The sequence below is a fragment of the Micromesistius poutassou genome (genome assembly GCF_964030765.1).
Source record: "Micromesistius poutassou genome assembly, chromosome: 3".
Lineage (NCBI taxonomy): Eukaryota > Metazoa > Chordata > Actinopteri > Gadiformes > Gadidae > Micromesistius > Micromesistius poutassou.
This window is the reverse complement of record NC_140273.1, coordinates 20,980,070-21,000,176: the sequence shown is the minus strand read 5'-3', so window position 1 is coordinate 21,000,176 and position 20,107 is coordinate 20,980,070. Positions and strand designations below refer to the sequence as shown.

Here is a 20,107-nt window from a genome sequence, read left to right as displayed (position 1 = left end):
CTGTCTGATTGCTTGACATTTCTCCAAATAAAAGGACAATTTGAAACGCAGTATGAATGAAGAACCGATTCTTGTATTTCACTTTCATACAAATCGATATAAACCACGCCGATTTCAATTTATTATATCGATTTGTTACATCGATCTATATTTAAATGTAATTGTCTATCCGTCGGGAACATGTTCGTATCACCAGCGCCGCTTGTTCATCTCCCGCAGGACGCCGGTGGGTATCGCCTGCAGCTGAGTCCTGCTCTCTATGGATGGGGAAGGGGAAGGGGAAGGGGAGCCCCCCCCTCCCACCCCCCTTCGTGGTCTCCGAGCTCTTTTCTCTTTCTCTCGCTTTATAGATGCTTTCAACCAGTGGATGTCGTTGTTCGCCCACTTTACAAGACGTCTACCGCTGTCACTCTCCAGATGAGCTGACCTCAGTTCCTTCATTCACTTTCTTGGGATGTGCGCTCTCTCACTCCACTAGTCGGATCAGCGGACGAGTGTGAGTGGGTGTGTGACTGTGAGTGTGTGTTGGAGAGACAGAGAGAGAGAGAGAGAGAGAGAGAGAGAGAGAGAGAGAGAGAGAGAGAGAGAGAGAGAGAGAGCGAGCGGGAGAAACAGAGAGAGTGAGAGGAAGACACCATAAGGTTGAATGAAGCAATACGAGCAGGAGGAGATCAGGAGTAAAGCACTGAGAGACAGATCTCAGATCCAGCAGAGCGTCTGTATCTCGAGCAGGACGTCGGAGAGATTTAACAACTAAAACAATAAACAGGAGGAACACGTGAGAAACAGACATTTGGACAACTTCTCTGCACTGGAGGGCTTTTAATAACATTATTCCGAGGTAGGATTTATTTGATTTGATATGCCATTTTTTTTGAACAGCCATATGTTTGCTCTGGCCTTTTGAATTGAATATTGTTTTATTTTCAATATGCTGTGGATAAAAGGAACAGCATGAAATAAAGATTGCGGACAGAATATCTATATTTCAATCATTAAATGATTGTACAATAATGATCTGCAGATTTATTATGAGGCTGGGCCGATACATCTGAGTAAAAAATATGCTGTTTTAAAGGCGACGTCAGCATCAAGCTGGTCCACATTCTTATTTAAAACAAAATCCTATTTCTCGCTCCAAACTTTCTCCTCACTTTTTATTCTCGGGTTGTTTTTCCTCAGCGCCTGCGACGCGGAGGAAACACAACCAGCAAACGCACACCAGCACCAGCAGCAGCACCAGCAGCAGCACCATGCTGAGGGTGTGGGACGTGATGGTGACCCTGCTCACGGTCTCCCTGACCTGCCGCAGCGCGCTCGGCGGCTACGGGATGAGCATGTTCTCGGCGCAGACGTCCCCCCCGGACCCGTGCTACGACGAGACCGGGACCCCCCGGCGCTGCATCCCGGACTTTGTCAACTCGGCGTTCGGGAAGGAGGTGCGCGTGTCCAGCACGTGCGGCGTGAAGGCGCCCGGGCGCTACTGCGTGGTCTCGGAGAAGGGCGACGAGAAGACCCGCAGCTGCCACACGTGCGACGCCTCGGACCCCAGAAAGTACCACCCGCCGGCGTACCTGACCGACCTCAACAACCCCCACAACCTCACCTGCTGGCAGTCCGACAACTTCCTGCAGCACCCGCAGAACGTCACCATGACCCTGTCCCTGGGGAAGAAGTTCGAGGTGACCTACGTGAGCCTGCAGTTCTGCTCCCCCCGACCCGAGTCCATGGCCATTTTAAAATCGATGGACTACGGCAAGTCCTGGGTGCCCTTTCAGTTCTACTCGACCCAGTGCAGGAAGACGTACAACAAGCCCAACAGGGCGGCCATCACCAAGCAGAACGAGCAGGAGGCCGTGTGCACGGACTCCCACACCGACATGCACCCGCTGTCCGGGGGGCTGATCGCCTTCAGCACCCTGGACGGCAGGCCCTCGGCGCACGACTTCGACAACTCCCCCGTGCTCCAGGACTGGGTCACGGCCACCGACATCAGGGTCACGTTCAGCAGGTTGCACACGTTCGGGGACGAGAACGAGGACGACTCGGAGCTGGCCCGGGACTCGTACTTTTACGCGGTGTCCGACCTGCAGGTGGGGGGCAGGTGCAAGTGCAACGGGCACGCCTCGCGCTGCGTGAAGGACCGGGACGGGGGTCTGGTGTGCGAGTGCAAGCACAACACGGCGGGGCCCGAGTGCGACAGGTGCAAGCCCTTCCACTACGACCGGCCGTGGCAGAGGGCCACCGCCAGGGAGTCCAACGAGTGTGTCGGTAAGTTATTTTCTTTTCCATGTGTTTCTATTTCCGAGTCTGCGGAGGTAGCAGGCCTACCGTGTTCTCGTTTGGGTCGCTCAGGTCTAGGCCCACTTTGACTTCTTGTCGTCAGATAGGTCTCCACGTTTTTATTTGTTGTGGAGGTGGGGTACAGCCCAAGAGGTTTTAGGGTCAAAATCTAAGTTTCGAATGGTGCTGTCTGATTGGATAATTGTTTATTAGAGGCCTATTCTATTTGTAGAATAAACACAAAGTGCAATATTTTTTTATTCATTGATGTATAATATAATTACATAATAATAATAATAATAATAATAATAATAATAATAATAATAATAATGTAATATTATAATACTCTTTATTATTCTCTCTTATTATTGTTTTTTATTTATTATTATTATTATTACTAATAATAATAATAATAATAATAATAGTAATGTTAAAATTATTATTGCTATTAATAATATTAACTTAGAATAATAATTATGATTATTATGATTTAAAGGTAGGCCTAATTTAAACAACTTGAAAGTATCAAGCTGTTTGCTATTAAAAATAACTCCCAACGAGATCTGATTCATTGCATGATATGTTGTTGCTGGCACCAGTTCACCAGCAGAACATTACGCTGCTGCTGTTTCCTCGGCCCCATGCAACGTAGTTTGAAAGCCATGCGTCCGTGCAGAGAGCTGCAGGCCGTGCAGAGACTCATGTGCGGAGGGGCGTTCAACAACCTCAAAGGACCACTGCGCCTAATCATTCACAGGAATATATTTTTTCTCGCGGTTGAACTTTACCACTGCAATAAAGCGATGCTCTCTAATTTATTTGAAGAGCTCTCTCTTGAAGCCCACCACGGTCGTAATTGAATGCAGATTTTCTTGTTCACATCATTATTTTACACATCAAAGTGAAGTCGACTAATGTGAGCAGTCAGGTGTTTGTGGTTGGTAATTACAATTTGTTTAGTGAATAATGATAATAATGATCATAATTATAATAATAATAATAATAATCATCATCATCATGATAATAATAATCATCCTCATGATAATAATAATAATAACAATATTAATAATAATAATAATAATAATAATAATTGCAGACCACAATATATAGAATTATATCTTGTCCTATCTTGAATTCCCAAATATATTAATTGAAATGTTATAACAATCATTATTATGTTGTCTACAGTTTCACTTATTCATATTACTTATTTCATACAAATCCTATTAATTACGTCATTGGTAAAAAGCGATTTAAAAATGGGCAAAAAATTAGCTTTTGTTATGTATAAATAAATCTCTTTATATCTCATTCTTACCCAAAATAAGTTCATCAAAGCTTTTCTCTTATGTTTAAAACACACAACAACATGCAGCTCTGTGTGATTGTGTGCTGCTTGTGTGAGGAGCATGCTGCTTCAAAGTGGGCTCAAAGTGACAGTGGCTTCAGTAGTGGTGTTTTATGACCTCCTGCCACCATCAGGACAGACATCAGACATATTATATGATGCGGGGGGTGACTCACCTGCGTCCTCTTTCCATTTTTCCAAACAGCGAGCGTTGTAAAGATAAGACACGATAAACATCAACTGTGTGAAAAACGGGTGTAGATTCTTGGACTCAACGCAGTGAAACATGATGGTTTGTTTCTAAAGGTTTAAAATCAGTTGTACAGCGAGAACATTTGATAAAAATGGCAAAATCTGAACACGACCTCCTACTATATTTGGGATTTCTCTGTTTCACAACACACGACCAAACTGCATGGTAACAGTCTCCCAGAAGCCCGCAGAGGAACTGTGAAACTGTACAACTTTATCGTCCGTTTAAACACAGCGCTGTCGCCTGCTGGATGCTGAGGCTCTATCACGATGAAGATCAGTGTCTGTGATCCAGGGAGAGGAGGAGGAGGATGAATAGGCAGGCCAGGAGGTGAAAGATACACATGTTGATAATGGAGATCGCGAGCGAGGTCTCACCAGGACCCCAGACAATCACTGACAGACACGGTCGACCGGCAGGCCCCCCCCCCCCCCCCCCCCCCCAGCCTCCCGCCTGTATTTTCCGTTCTGCAGCAGACCGGTGTTGAGGTGGTGGAGGTGGTGGAGGTCTGATATTGTTTGACAGTCACCCGTAGCATAAGTCATCTCTTCTGACACGCAGCAGCTGTGTTTAAAAGGTTTTTGTTTGCTGGTTTTGTCAAGTCCCAAAAAGAAATAGGCACAGGGGCACAGGGCCCGCTTGGAAGCTGAGTTGGAGTTGTTGGGACTCGGGGAGTGTGGCGAAATATCTGCCCCGTGCTGAATGAGCGTGGAGCTGCTACTTAAATATGTGTTTGTATTGAGCGAGCCAAGGGTTAAAGCCACTCTATTCCTGTTATGTACGTTGAATTGCCAAGTTCCAACAGGTTTCCCCGCTCTGTTATCAGAAAATATCTTGTCACCAATGTGTTAGTCATAATGAGTTATTATTATTGTGTGATTGTTGAAGATTTTTGAGATTTTTGAGATTTTTGAGTTCTTAGTTTATTTAAGTGAATCAATTTCCTTCATATGCACTTGCTGCAATCCATGAAATAGCAAAGCGGTGGACTATAGAGCACAGAGTAACAGTGACGGTGAGGCGCTATGAGAACTGTAATCCAGGGTTAACTAGTAGCGCTCAAACTAGCTTCTACTATCACAACATGGCGACCCTCCTTTACAACATGCATCGGCAGCAGATCGGGCATCGCGTCCACCTCATCCCACCTCCTCCATGTTGGACTGTGTTTTAAGCAGTCCTGCATGCATGGGATACGTCCAAAGCACACACACACACACACACACACACACACACACAGAGCTGTCACTCAAAGCATCCACTGGTTGGTTGTTAAGACACAACCACGGGCAGCACATTCCTCAATGTTACTTTTTGTTCGTTCTTTCTTTCTTTCTTTCTGCACATAAACACACACATGTGTGTGTGTGTGTGTGTGTGTGTGTGAGAGAGAGAGTTTCTGTGTGTGTATGTGTGTGTGTGAGTTTCTGTGTGTGTGTGTGTGAGTTTCTGTGTGTGTGTGTGTGTGTGTGTGTGTGACGGGTTGAGATGTTGTTGAAATGTAGCGCGGCGCTGCCTGGGGTCCGACGGCCCCCCTCGCTAAAGCAAACAGATCAGCTTGAAAAGGAAAAGAAAACACTAGAAGCCCGCCTCACACCTCGGGGCGAGGGCAGGCGCCGGGCGCGGGGTCACGGCGGGGGGGGGGGGGGGGTGGGGGGCTAGAGTACGGGTGGAGGATGGGGGTCCCAGAGTAGGAACCATTATGAAGGCAGGCCGGAGTGAAACGCAGTAAAACAACAAAGTCAACCTCAAACCTCATAACTAAAGGCTGTTGAAGACCTCCATCTGAAAGTCACACGCAGAAAAGGCCCTTCTGAAAGGGCCACCTGCGGCTGGGGGGGGGAGGTGTTTAGCGTCGTGAGCGATGTGTCGTGTTTTCCACTTGACAATTAGTACCGCGCTAAATCAAGCCATCATCTCGGGAAGTGTCGCAAAACGCTTGGCTGTGCAAACTATGAGCATTTAAAGTAATTAAATATAAGGATCACACACACACGCACACACGCACACACGCAAACACACACACACTAACACACACACACACAGGTTATGTGCGATGTGCTCTTAGGGGATGCACTTTACTGATTGCTTCCATCAGGGCTTTTTAAAAGCGTGCGTGCTGGACGGTGTGCATCTTCACATCCATTTGCGGTATTGATTCCTCCTGAGGCTACAACACAGGTTGAACCCTGCCCTCAGGGGTCGGGGGCATGGCTCTGAAGAGGAACACGTTCAGCAGGACTGAGCATGCTGTGATTCACACATTTGTCCCTCGTACAAATATTATAATGGAATCATGTTTAATATCGTTATTCCCGCTCAACCAGAGTCCCCCAATGCCATGTTGTATATTGTAGATCGCTTATTTTTTTGTCGGGTTGTAAGCAGCTGAATAATTCAGAAAGATTAGATGAATGCAGGAGAACTTGATACATATGCAGTTGATATACAGTCGCTTCAGCACGGAGCAGAGGGGAGCAGACGCAGAGACTGATGAGAAGAGAGAACGAGGAGATAGAGCGAAGTACCAGGGCAATATCTCCAGGGTCTGACGGCCAAGGAGTATACAAGCTTTAACACTTTCTGTCTCTTTCCTTTTTTCCCTCTGAACCTCCAAGCTCACGGTACTAAAGAGGCTGGGAATATATGGGACGGTAAACGCCAGCTGGGATCATTGTTATTCTTTACAGTAGCAGTAGAACTCAACCAAAACCGCGTTGGCATGGCGATAGTGTATGTGTAGTGACGCTCATGCTTGCTCCTTCCGGCCTGGTCCTTTGTGTCATTGGTGCTCCAAGGACCCTGACACCCCCCCCCCGTCCCCCGTCCCCCATGCTCCTCCAACACAGACCTGCGGCCTGTCTTGTCTTGTTACCATCACATGAACAAAATGAAACACAGTTTGTGGTGGGAGTCCCAAGGCGTCTCATTGGCCGAAACTGTCCGGCACAAATGATTGAACACAGTCACTTTGATGCTAATTAAAATAATTCAGTAATAATTGTGCCAGCCTCTCTTATAAAAATAGCATATGTTGTGATGAGTTTTGTTATGAGGTTTTGAATCATCCTTCATGCCATAGTCCTTGAGATCCTTTTCAACACTTACACTTACACTTACATTACTGCCATGGATAAATGTCAAAATTTGAATTAATTATAGCAAAATTCTCTGAATTATCTGAATATTGCATTCTTGTAATATAAAAAGTAAGAGCTCAGTGTTCACAGATAGTGTGGCTTTTCACATTCACCCCAAAAATAGTGATTGATCTTTAAAAAAGCCAGCAAACAAACTTCATAGTTATATAGCCAGCAATCACCTTCTTGCTCCATCTTCCAGCCTTTGAGATGACATCGCTATGACAACAGCACCCTGGTCTCCTCCCCTGTGGTGGAGCCTGGGGTCTGGTCAGGTGGGGTGAGGCCTCACCCCAACCGACACACAGAGCAGCACCGTGGATGTCGGGTTAATGTTTGAAGCTTTTATTAAAACGGCCGGGCTTCATCTTCAAAGGCGCCGCCAACGAGTGAAGATGACAAACAAAAGCTAGAGAGAGGGTGGTTGAACTTTGACCTCTGTTCCAACGCTATCCCATTTAATCGCTGATTTAGTTTTTCTCTACTCACACCTGTTCGTCTGTAGAGCCTTATTTAAACAGTGCATGCAGAATATAGTGTACATATAGAGTAGGCCTACATACAGTAAATATAATACATTAACATTGCATACAGAATATAGTTGTAACACACACAGAACACACTCTCTGTCTCTCTCTGGCTCTGGCTCTGGCTCTCATTCTCGCTCCTTCTCTCTCTCTATCTGTCTTCCCATGTCTCTCTAGCGAGCGAGTAGCAAGCGGGGGTCTCTCTACCAGGTTGTCCTTATCAGTGTTTATAAGTGTTTTTTAAACATCAGCTGAAATAAGTCACTCAAAGATCTGCTGAGGAACTCCAGTGTCTCTCTGGGTATCTGAGCTGAGCTCTCTCCATCCAACACGCACAAACATTACCACCTAGCCAGCACATAGTTTCAGCATGTTGAAGTTGAGCAACAGCTCAAAAAGACACACACACACACACGCAAGCATGCACAGTCACTCATGTGTTAGCGCATACACACACACACACACACACACACACACACACACACACACACACACACATACAGAGACACACAGTCACGCACCCATCCACAAGCGAACACATACACACACACACACACACACACACACACACACACACACACACACACACACACACACACACACACACTAACATTATAGAAATTACAAACGGTAATTGACCCTCATCAAAATAAAGTGAAGATGTTAAATTAAACAGTTAAATTACACAGTTTAAAAAAAAAAATTTATGGAAACTGACAGCAAAAACATCTACAAAAGCATGTATCAGGTTTTCATTAAATGGCTATACATAAATATTTCGTGTGAGTAGAGAGATTCCTGACTTTGGAGCGAGATCAAATGTACCCCTAAGTACGGTGATTTATGTACAAGTGCAGGCAATAAGTATGTGATAGACTCGGCGTGCGGACGCTGTTCTGTATCTTCGGCCTGGGAAAGATCTTGAAGCCATTACCATATCTGGCTCCACGTTTTTTAAACCGCTGGTTTGTGCCCCAATGAAGCTTGTTCTAAAGAAGCAATTTGACTTGAATAAAATTCCTGCCTTCCTCAGCTGAAAGACTTTGACGGTTTCTTTGAAGAACCGGGGCAGTTGATATGACAAACGTGACAATGTGAGTGTATGGAATATAGCCCCTACATAGTTGAGATAATTATTAGAACGTACGTGTATGTGTGTTTGTGTATGTGGGTGTGGGTGTGGGTGTGTGCGTGTGTATGTGTGTGTGTGCGTGTGAGTGTGCGCGCGTGTGGTGATCTTCAACTCTATAATCATCTTTTTCCTGGTTATCACAATTATCAAGAATACGATCACCTCTGGGTGCTTGGGAGCGTCATTATCCACATCATAATTGTAATTATCCCCATCACTATTAGTACGCACATGCTCACCACTTTCTGTCTGTCAGGGCGTGTGTGTGTGTGTGTGTGTGTGTGTGTGTGTGTGTGTGTGTAGAGTAAGCATGTTAGTACATTTCACTGGGTCGGTGCATTTTGTACTGCATAGACATCACTTGATCATCACATTTACATTAAACTGCAGTACCTTGAAGATAAATATATATATTTATATATATATATATATATATTTATATAGTTACATAGATAGATACATAGATACGTAGAACAATGGATAGATAGATAGATACGTAGATACAAATATAGATAGAGATATTGAGATAGATAGACAGGCTTGCAGACAGAGAGAAAGCCCCAGGACTTTTGGACATTTTCTTGGCTCAGTCTGATACAGACTCGAATGTTGAGTGGTTAATCTCTTCTGTTCATACCTGTCTGCTCTGTCTGCAAAAAAGTCGACATGGACTGTAGACACGGTTTTGTGTTTGGAAATGTAACAGAGTGAGAGTGTGAAAGAGAGTGTGTACTGTCTCTGTGTTCAGGATGTGGGCAGGCCTGGTCGCCCGGGGGCCTCGTCAGTTAATGAATTAATTGGTGAGTTGATGGTGTGGTGAAAACACATCTCAGCCCTGAGGGATGGCTCACGCTTCTGCAAGAGGGGAGTGTGCGTTTGACATTATTTGTGTGTTTGGGTTGGTGTGTGTGTGTGTGTGTGTGTGTGATCCACATTCTTCTAAATTGTATTGACGCTGATCCAGATTTTTTGCATGTGTGTTTAAACCCCCCCCCCCTCCTTACACACTAACCAACGTCATTCATTTACTCTGCATAGAACCAGGGGTCTGCAGACCTGTTTGTGTGTGTGAGTGTGTGTGTGGTGGGGACCTCCACTCTGTGTGGTAACAGAGCTGATTCATGGCTGCCGTACTTGTGTCTGAGCTGTCCTGCCTGTTAAAGTGTCAAAGCATCATTAACAGGGGTTATAAAAAGCCCTAGTAAACAGGGGAGGGAAACCCAGTGTGTCTGTGTGTGTGTGTGTGTGTGCCCTGTGTGTGTGTTTATGTGTGTGTTTATGTTTTATGTGTGTGCGTCGCCGTCATGTGTGTGTGTGTGTGTGTGTGTGTGTGTGTGTGTGTGTGTGTGTGTGTGTGGCTGGCCGGGAGTGCTGTGAAACATCAGGGCTGGTGACGTCGTCAGCGCTGTGTGAGAGAGAGAGAGAGAGAGAGAGAGAGAGAGAGAGAGAGAGAGAGAGGAGCACAAAAGAGTGAAGTAAAAAGTGAAAGACAAAAAGAAGATGTGAGGGAATAGGACGAGAGAGAGAGAGAGAGAGAGAGAGAGAGAGAGAGAGAGAGAGAGAGAGACTAAATAAATCGTGGGGAGGAGAAGCAGAGCCGCCCAAATGGAATCTTTGTACAATGAAGGAGAAAATCAAGAAATCAATAAAGAAATAAAAATAGACAGCATAAGGAAAATAAAGAAATAAGGAGCAATTAAGTAATGGGGTTATGCAGCTGTTCTCTATGATCTACAGTATATGCAGTGTTTGTTACAGTTTATATATTCTGACATTAAATGATTCCAGCACAGTCATTCAGAGATTAACCATACAAATATTTGCTGTAAGGTCCACTATAGCCAACCTTGCGGGCTGAAATAAACTCCAGTTAATACAACCATTACTGAGTGTGTGTTTGAGTGTGTGTGTGTGTGTGTGTGTATGTGTGTGTGTGTGTGTGTGTGTCTGTGTGTGTGTGTGTGTACATCTCTGATGGTCAACATGGTCAATATGACAGCGTGGTATTACGATCGGTCAAACCAAGCAAACGTCATTCTTCGGCACCACTTGAGGAAATAACTGATCCAAACCGATCGTTCTCCTTCAGCTAGGAAGGTAAAGGATCCAGTGGAGGTTTCCCGTCCTCAAGGTCAGAGGTCTGGCGTGTTCCCCCACGTACCCCTCTGCTCCCCCTACTCTCTATTCGCCGACAGTACAACCTCGCCTGGCATCGATCACACAGAGCCTCTGCCGAAACCACCCCCCCCCCCCCCCCCCATGCTCCCGGTAATGGATGATGAATGTCCGTAGGAAGGTCCCGCCTCCAGCCCCGACCCCTGCTGGGAAGGACGCAGTGTTGACCTCTGCTGTGGACTCGCTGCTCTTCATCGCGGAGAGCTGCGTCCTCTCCTCCATGGGTCTGGATCAAACAGAGATCCTCTTTGGGTAGAACCAGCCAGAGAGAGGCAGACGCAAGGAGCCAGCCCATTGGAATACCAGTCAAATCACCATAACGTAGCCATGCCTGATAGTTACGTATATAAAGTTAACCTATTGTCTCTTGATCTCGGAAGAGGCTTGTTCTGCGAATAGAGAGCAAAAGGACCAATGTCTGATGTTTAAATATCGTTTGGCTGTGTTCTTGTATGTGTAGAGAGTGTGTCTGTATGTGTATGTTGATGCGTGTGTGTGTGTGTGTGTGTGTGTGTGTGTGTGTGTATGTCTGTATGTGTATGTCAGTGTGTGTGTGCGTGTGTGCGTGTAGGTTTGTGTGTCCAGTGCACATGCAAGTGTGAAGTGGAATGCAGACTTGTGGGAGGGCACTTAGGGGAAAGTTTACGAGGTCATCTCAATTAGCCAGCGGTGATCTCAGGTTAATCCATCACTCATTGGCCCCCACAGATAAGACGGATAGCTCTGCCCTTTGTCTCTCTCTCTCCCTCCCTCCCTCCCTCTCTCTCTCTCTCTCTCTCTCTCTCTCTCTCTCTCCCTCTGTCTCTCTCTCCCTCTCTCCCTCCCTCATACACTCTCTCTCTCTCTCTCTCTCGCTCTCTCTCTCTCTCCCTCCCTCCCTCCCTCATGCTCTCTCTCTCTCTCCATCTGTCTCTCTCCCTCTCTCCCTGTCTCTTTTTCCAGGCATTCCTCCCTCCAGCTCTTTCTCTCTCTTTCTTTCAAACCCAATGCAGATAGAGACAGACTCATCGTTCGGCCTCTCTTTTTACTGTCTCTCCTTCTCCTTCTCCTGAAAGCACCAGTGTATAAAGGCGAGCAGTACAGTTAATAGTGTCCTCTAGGGGGAAGACAGAAGGAGCAGAACAGAAACGCTTTGCCATGATATTGCCAGACACTTGCCTTCTCCGTTAACCTTCAGTACCACACTCCTACCCTCTCTCTCTCTCTCCCTCTCTCTCTCTCTCTCTCTCTCTCTCTCTCTCTCTCTCTCTCTCTCTCTCTCTCTCTCTCTCACTCCCTCCCTATGCTTGCCCTCCCTTGTGGGACTATACAGCCAATTAATAAGACTTGGTGTCCAACTGGGTTCAGATAAAAGCCCTGCCTCAGCTTATTTAGCCCCTGTGAAGAAGCTCCATTATAGAGAGAGAGAGAGAGAAAAGGAGGGAAAGAGAGGGAGAGAAAGAGAGAGGGAGAGAGAGAGAGGGGGGGTGCTTTGAGTGAGTGCAATTTAAACAGCAGCATCAGATCCACCGGACTACTGCTGTGTTTGTGAATGTGTTTGTGCTTATGTGTGTGTGTGTGTGTGTGTGTGTGTGTGTGTGTGTGTGTGGTGGTATGGCAGATGTTGCCCCCCTGCGTCTCTCCCTCACCCCACGTGTCCGAATAGGTCATCAGACTCGGTGCTTCTCATAACAAGAGGGCCGTATCACTGTGGGACAGTTCAGGCCTAATTAAGAGTGGACTCGGCGAGGAAGTGGAGTCATTACTGCTAATATTCAGGGTTATGAGTGTCAGGTCAGCCCCAGAGCTGGGCCTCATTCTGGGAATTAATTTCCTAAAAGTCCCTGTGACAGACAGCCCCCTTCTGTATTCCTCTGTGACACTTTTGTTTTCTCTCCAAGCGTCCCAGTCCCATAGTCACGTACGGCCGATAGCTGGGCCCTGGTTGCGGTCTCCACTGGTCAGAGCTGTCTGTGTCGTCCTACTGGACAAGCCTACATGTTGGATAAGATACTGATGTATGAGACTGTTGACCATCCAGATGTGTACTCGATAGACAATTGGAGAATTCTACCTTCTTCAGATTTTCTCTTATGTTCATTTCTTTTCACTTTAACAAACGTTGCTGTGTGTTTGTTCCGCCTGTTGCCGAGAGACCCCCATTGGCTGAGGATGAAGTCCGTAGGTGGGCGAATAAGACACGGCTGTCCTGTGTCTCTAGGGAGGGATTGAAGCTGAAAATAAATCAAACTTTTGGTTGCATCACGACCGGAGGGTTGCAAGTTTGAGCCTTGGCTCCTCATAAGTGTAGAGGAGTGCTTGAGCAATATCGCTGAAATAAAGTGAACGCTAACTTTGGCGTCTTGAATTATATATATCTTGACTTGCTGTTTTTTTTATAGTTTAGACAACCTAGCTGTTGCTGCAATGTTGAACATGCAGCAACAGCTGGTCAACATATTGACAGACGGCAGTGGTTCAAGAAGTGTAGTCTGTGTGTTTAACAATTGAGTTGTCGTAAATTTGGAACCATAAAATGTTTCAATTCACCACCTTGACCAGAGCCCAGTTTACTAAATGTTTGTGTCATTGGGAAATCGACATGTATACAAGGCAACTCAAGTGAACAGCTACACTGGAATGCACAGCACACCACCTAGTCATATTAAGAGTACCTACATAGTAGGCTTCAGGGAAATGAGACAAAACAAATGAAACTGATAGGGGCCAGGGGTAAGGGCCAGCACATGTAGATGTAACTCCTACAACCCGCTTCTTCTGTATCACCTCTCTCTCCCTCCCCCTCTCTCTCTCCGTCTTTCTCCTCTCTCTGTGTCTGTCTCTCTCTTGTCCCCTCTCTCTCCCTCTCTTTTCTCTCCCTCTGTCTGTCTCTCACTCTCTCTCCCTCTCCCTTCTCTCCCTCTGTCTGTCTCTCCCTCCCCCTCTCTCTCCCTATTCATTCTCTCCCGCTCTCTGTCTCCGCCCCCCCTCTCTCACTCTCTCTCCCCCTATCCCTCCCCCTCTCTTCCCTATCCCTCTGTCTGTCTGTATCTCACTCTCTCTCCCCCTCTCCCTCCCCCTCTCTTCTCTCCCTCTGTCTGTCTCTCTGTCTGTCTCTCACTCACTGTCTCTCCCCCCTCTATCTCTCCCTCCCTCACCCTCTCTCCCTCACATTATGTGCTGAGAACAGCTTGCCATTGGAGCTCTCTTATAGTGGCTTTCTGTGCTTACTTTCCTTGGCAGAGGTTAGCCCTCCCCGTGGCTAATTGCCTTCACCTGATGATTTAATTACATTGAGGTCTAGGGTTTCTGGTTCTCTCCGTCTCCCTGTCCCCTGACAGTATCCTTCCTGCCACAGTCAGAAGCGTCAGAGTCGGTTAGACAAAGTGCTGAGTTTTTGCTAGAAAACAGTTGAGTCCATAAAGACGTAAGGACTAAGGAAAATGCCCTTGGTAAAGACGGCTGCTGATGTTGCAATCTGAGAGAGAGAGAGAGAGAGAGAGAGAGAGAGTCAGCGAGAGAGAGAGAGAGAGATAGAGAGAGAGTCAGCGAGAGTCAGAGAGAGAGAGAGACAGAGAGAGAGAGAGAGAGGGAGAGAGAGAGAGAGGGAGAGAGCACGAGAGAGCGACAGTTTTACCCATATGCATTTGGGGGGTGATATTGTTTTCCTACTTTAAAAGCGTGTGTGTGTGTTTGTGTGTGTATGCGTGAGTGAGAGAGAGCGAGAGAGCATGCCTGTGTGTGTGCGCGTATGTGCGTGTATATGCGCGCATGTGTGTGTATTTCCATGTCTGTTTGTGTTAATGTGGGTATTGGTGCATGCCAGCGGGCCACAGTGTGCACCAGCGAGTCTGCGTGCGTAAGTGCAAGTGTGTGCGCGCATGTCCATGTGTGTGTGTATGTGTGCAGGGGTCAATTGCATATTGCCACAGCAAACCGCTGTGGTCGTGTGGTTGTGGAAGCGGTGCAGTGAAAACGTCTGCTACCCCATCAGTGTCACAACCAATCAGAGTGGACCGGAGCAGCTGCTGTTATGTCATAGGCTGTTGTTCCTCCCAACCCGTCCAGCTTCTCCTATTTTAGGCTCGGGAATCCAGCGCTCAGGCACGGCCAAGAGCTGTTGGTCAGCTGGAGCTGCTTCTCACAGTCCGGCTTGTCTTAATTCATTGTTTTGCTGCCAAAACTAATTCACAACATGAGTTAGAGTGAGGCAACAGATGTCGCTTCTAATTGATTCATTATTGTATTGTTGTTATTATTATTAATAATAGTATTATTATTATTATTAATAATAGTAATATTATTATAATTATTGTTGTTGTATTTTATTACTAATATTATTGTTATTATTATTATTACAAGTAATATTATTATTATTATTTTATTACAAGTATAATTGTCATAATTGTGATTATTATTATTAATAATATAATAATAATAATAATTGTATTAATAATAACAATGATAATACTCTTATCATTATTGTTGTTATTATAATGATCCACGTCATTATCATCATTCTAAGGAGTAGATGGGCTCGTTCCTAGACCTCTCCTAGTGCTCTGAACCGAGCCAGTCTGTTCTGAAGCACATGTCTGCAGCCGTGTGGCCGAGGCCCGGTGACTCACGCAGCGCTGATGAAACATACAGCCTTCTCCTGGTTCTGGTTCCCGGGGCAGCCTGAGGGTATGAAGGGGGGGGGGGGGGCGCGTGCGCACACAACACATTTTCATGGGCTTCCTTGATCCGTTATGCACTCTCTCGCTTTCTCTGAAGAGACTCGCGCTGGGCCCGCTGTAAATACAGACAAACAAACAAACCCCACAACCAGACTGTATTGCATATTAACACACCCCTCATCGTACGCACACGCCTGTCTCCAGGAGCAAGCCTCGAAACACACGGCCAAAGACTCAAACCCTATCCCCGATATATTCACCAACGCTTCTCCATGGCGCAACACAAGACAGCAGGAATACGGTTGCAAAATACATCAGAATAAAATAACAAATAATTAACGGATGCAGAATTCCGCCCAAAAAACATCGAGGTTCAGTTTTAATTTCTGTATCAAGTGTTGATAAGAACGGGAGGTCAGGGATCGGCTAGCCGTCTCACACCGCTGCAGTGAAGCGGGGGGACTCACCAGAGTGGTCTGATGTGGACGAGCTCAGAGCCACGGCCACTTCAGGTGCCCAGCGCCAGGCAGGGAATAATACTAAGACTCCCCAACTGGATCCATCCGTCAGTACTTCCTCTACACCACATGCTACACCGTGTGTGTGTGTGTACACGTGTACACAGGTCGGTGAACCACGCAGGTCTGTGTGCGTCGGAGAGCCTCACCCTGGGTCATCCGTAGCGTGAGAGCCGCTTGTTGCTCGTCCCCGCTCTCCCATCCTTTTAAAAGGTCATCTTGTTCATCTGCAGTTGGTAGTTTGTTATGTTTTCCCCTCGTTTTGACGGGCTGTCCCCCCCCCCCCCCCCCCCCCACCACTCGCCAGGCCCTGGCAGCATCCCCCCGGTCTCTCTCTCTGTCCTCCTGTGCTCATGTCACAACCGTGGCCCCTCTTCTACATGCAGCTCAGGCACCGTGGCGGTGCCAGCTGGTCGTGAGCGTGCACAAAGAGGGGTGCACGAGGGTGCACGAGAGTGCACGAGCACGAAAGGCGTCCGTCTTCGTTTTCTTCTTCTTCTTGCTATTTATTCGTTTACAAGTGTCTCATTTTTTCCAACAGATTCTCCAGTCAAATAATCAACCAGGCGTTCAGTGTTGCAACGCAAATTTCTCCATGAATGAAAATATGTAATAGTGTTGCCGGTACCTAGAATGCCTTTTTCCTGGCGCATCTTATCTCAGTCTCTTGGAGAAATACATATTTGGAAATTGTTTACTTTTTCCCAAATTTCCGTAACGACATTGCAATATCCAACAGCAGTAATAGCAGCAATAGCAGATTCAATACAAATGTAAACCACACACACACACCTAGCAACTATGACGGAGAGGAAGAATCCGGTCCCGTTGGGTCTGCGTAGGGTCTGTGTTTATCAGGGAGTGCAGGACCATAAAGCTTTCGTTACCTGATAAATGGTAATCCCACGGAACATTCCAGACTCTTCCCCCGATCTACAGATTTATCTGCCTAACCTCAAGGCACCGAGCGGTTGTGTGAAAGGTTTACAAAAGGAGGTGAGGCTGGGAATGCCTTCTCCCATTAAAAACACGTGTGGGGAACAAAGACTAGGGAAAAAACACAGGAGGCACTAAACCAATCCTTTGTGTGTGTCGTCAGACCTCGTCCGTTACCGAACTCATCCCAGAGTCAGGGCCTGTGTCTGCTTGACAGCCGCGACAGACAGAGGGTAGAATCTAGCTCTGTGATTGTTGTCTGTTCCGCGGGGCTCTTATTATGAAGTCATCTCATCTTCACACCTTCTCTAACTCCCGACCTCCCACTCCAAAATGCCACTCAAACACCTCACGTTTGACTCTGTGCAGGTGCTCGTTTTAGTATTTCGTTTTTCTAACAGCGCTGGAATGGACTTGCTCTTTAATTGCGGCGGCGTTGTGCAATTAGTGTGAATCACAGCCCAACGAAACGGGGGATTCTGGGTGAGCGCCGCGGCGCCCGTCCTCCCGGACTGACAGCATCAGCCCCCCGGCTTGGCGGCTCCGGAGGAGGGCCCCCGCCAGGAGTTGTCAGGGCCCTGAACGCGGTGAATCCCTGGTCCTCATGGCAACCAAACTTCAGCGTAAACAGACCAGAGGTGATGTTGAAACATGAGGGCTGACCATCCGTTGTTCCTTAGTCGTGGTTCTGAGTATGTGTGTGTGTGTGTGTGTGTGTGTGTGTGTGTGTGTGTATGGGGGTCTACAGGCGAAGAAGCCTGGGCTGGATGACGTCTCCAGTATAAAACAATGGAGGAACAGAGGAGCTGTTGTCATTGGCCCGGACAGCCGTGCTAATGGCGTTTTCCAAAGGGGACGTCAACACACATCGAGGTGTGCCGTTCCCCCGAGGGCCCGGTAATCACGCAATGCATGCGAGGCTGGGATGTAAATAACATCGTGGCAGGGCTCCGCTGCCGGGACTTGAAAAGGAGGCCCCCGCTTGCTCCAAGGAACCAGCAGTCAAACACAATCTGTTCTTATTGGGGCTCGCCATCAGCGGCTCACGCTAGCACCGCGTTAAACCCTGCACGGCCGCTCGCCCAGGAATCTCTGGCTCTCGCCCCCCCCCCCTCCCCCCCTCCACATCCGTTCACACGTGAACCTTCCTCCCCCGGGCCCTGGGGGACCATGAACCCCCCCCCACCACCCCCCACACACACCCCACACCCGGCAGTGCTCTCTTCCCTCTTTCTTCCCCGGGACGGACACACAACTGTCCGTCCGCGACCCCGCGCTTGTCGCGTCGAGTTCCCGCGCGGCGGCGCGGCTGTGTGGCGTGGCGTGGCAGGCCGGCTAACGCTAATAGACACGTACGGTGAGCGCTCAGCGGCCCTGTCGAAAGGCCCCCTGCCAAACACCACGCGAGGGGCCCTTTCAGACCGCATTATCGTTTATGACACACAGCCGGGGCCCCGTCTGGCCCCGCCGCGGCCCCCCCCCGCGAGGAGACAGAGCATTGAGAGAGGTGCCCCCGTGCAGGACCACCGCCGCCAACTCCAACTGTCAGCTCCTCCGGCCCGCAGAGACAGCCGCTGTGAGGCCCGTATTGTTCAGCGCAGTGCAGGGCCACTCGGAATCCTTATTCAACCTAAAGACACACACACACACACACACACACTCACACAACCTCACACAACCTCACACACACTCACACTCTTTTAATTGCGCTGCGGCTGAATGGAACCTGCCACCGTCAGCCTCAACCCATGGCATCTTTATGGCATAGCTCACACACACACACTGACGCACACACACGCACACGCGCACGCACACACGCACACGCGCACACATGCATGAACACATGCATGCACACACACACACACACTCACGCAAGCACGCATACGTTCACAATACATACACGATGCCTGACAAACATACAAACACACACACACATACACATAGAGTACATACACATGCACACACAATACGTACACACACATAAACACACACACACACACACATACACACCTCTGGAGGAACCTCTGTGGCCCCAGACCCTTGGCCCTGACTCAGGGGCCCGCACGACACCACTGAACGCCGCCACTCGTTTGTCCAATCGCCTTCAATTGGAGGAGATGTTTTCCAGGCAATGGTACTTTATCTTGCTATTACTCACCCAAATAAACACACACACATAAGCACATGCTTGCTTGCAGGCACACACACACACCACACCACACACACACAGTTGCATACATATATATACCCTTTACAAACGCGCACACAAACATATTCCTAAACACACACAAGCACAGACATACACACATGCTTTCTAAAACACACACACACACACACACAACACACACACACAAACACGCACCAGCGCGTCGCCACACTTGCACACACACACACACACACACACACACACACACACTCACATGCACAAAGCTTGCACTACTCAAACAAAAGGTTGTTGATTACTCAGCCAGCGGCTGGCCCACAGATCACAGGCCGATCCCGTTCCAAACTGGCCCATTATGAGAGCTCGGTATGGGGTGGAAGTGTTGCAGGGGCCCCACGGCAGCCTGTCTAAGTAGGGTTGAGGACCCTCATTGTGTTGTGTGTGTGTGTGTGTGTGTGTGCGTGTGTGTATGTGTGTGTGTGTGTGTGTGTGTGTGTGTGATAGTGTGTGTGTGTGTGTGTGTGCATGTGTGTCTGTGTGTGTGTGCACGTGCGCTCCCATGCTGCGAAGCCTAATGAGGGGCAGGTCAGCCCATTAAACGGGCGTTAATGCGGGAAATCGCAGGTCATTAGCCGCCTCTTTGTTGTTGTGACTCCATGTGGCTGGTTGCGCTGCTGCGCTAGGGAAGTCCTGCACAGCCCCCCCATGGAAGCAGGGAGACGGACAGCCACCAGCACTGAGGGCGGCTGGCTCTGGAGCACAGAGGACAGCGGCAGTGCTTGCCTTTAAATACAGCGTGTCGTGCAGAAATGCAGTCTGTAAATGCATGATGTAATGTGGTAATGCACGCTCTACATGCATGTTGTGATGCTGTCATGAGGCCTGTAAATGCATCATGTAATGCATCTTGTGATGCAGCCTTTAATGACCTCATGTAATGCAGCCTGTAATGCAGCCTGTAAAAGCATCATGC

At 47.9% G+C, this 20,107-nt stretch overlaps 1 protein-coding gene across 1 annotated transcript; it reads left to right on the top strand.

Moving 5' to 3' along the window:
- Positions 1–672: 672 nt before the first annotated feature.
- Positions 673–9,472, top strand: ntn1a (netrin 1a; the record flags this gene model as incomplete). Its single annotated transcript, XM_084466037.1, has 3 exons — positions 673–841; positions 1,183–2,271; positions 9,432–9,472. Exons 2-3 carry the CDS (start codon positions 1,254–1,256, stop codon positions 9,470–9,472), a joined length of 1,059 nt encoding a protein of 352 aa, XP_084322163.1. The 5' UTR covers positions 673–841; positions 1,183–1,253.
- Positions 9,473–20,107: the final 10,635 nt, after the last annotated feature.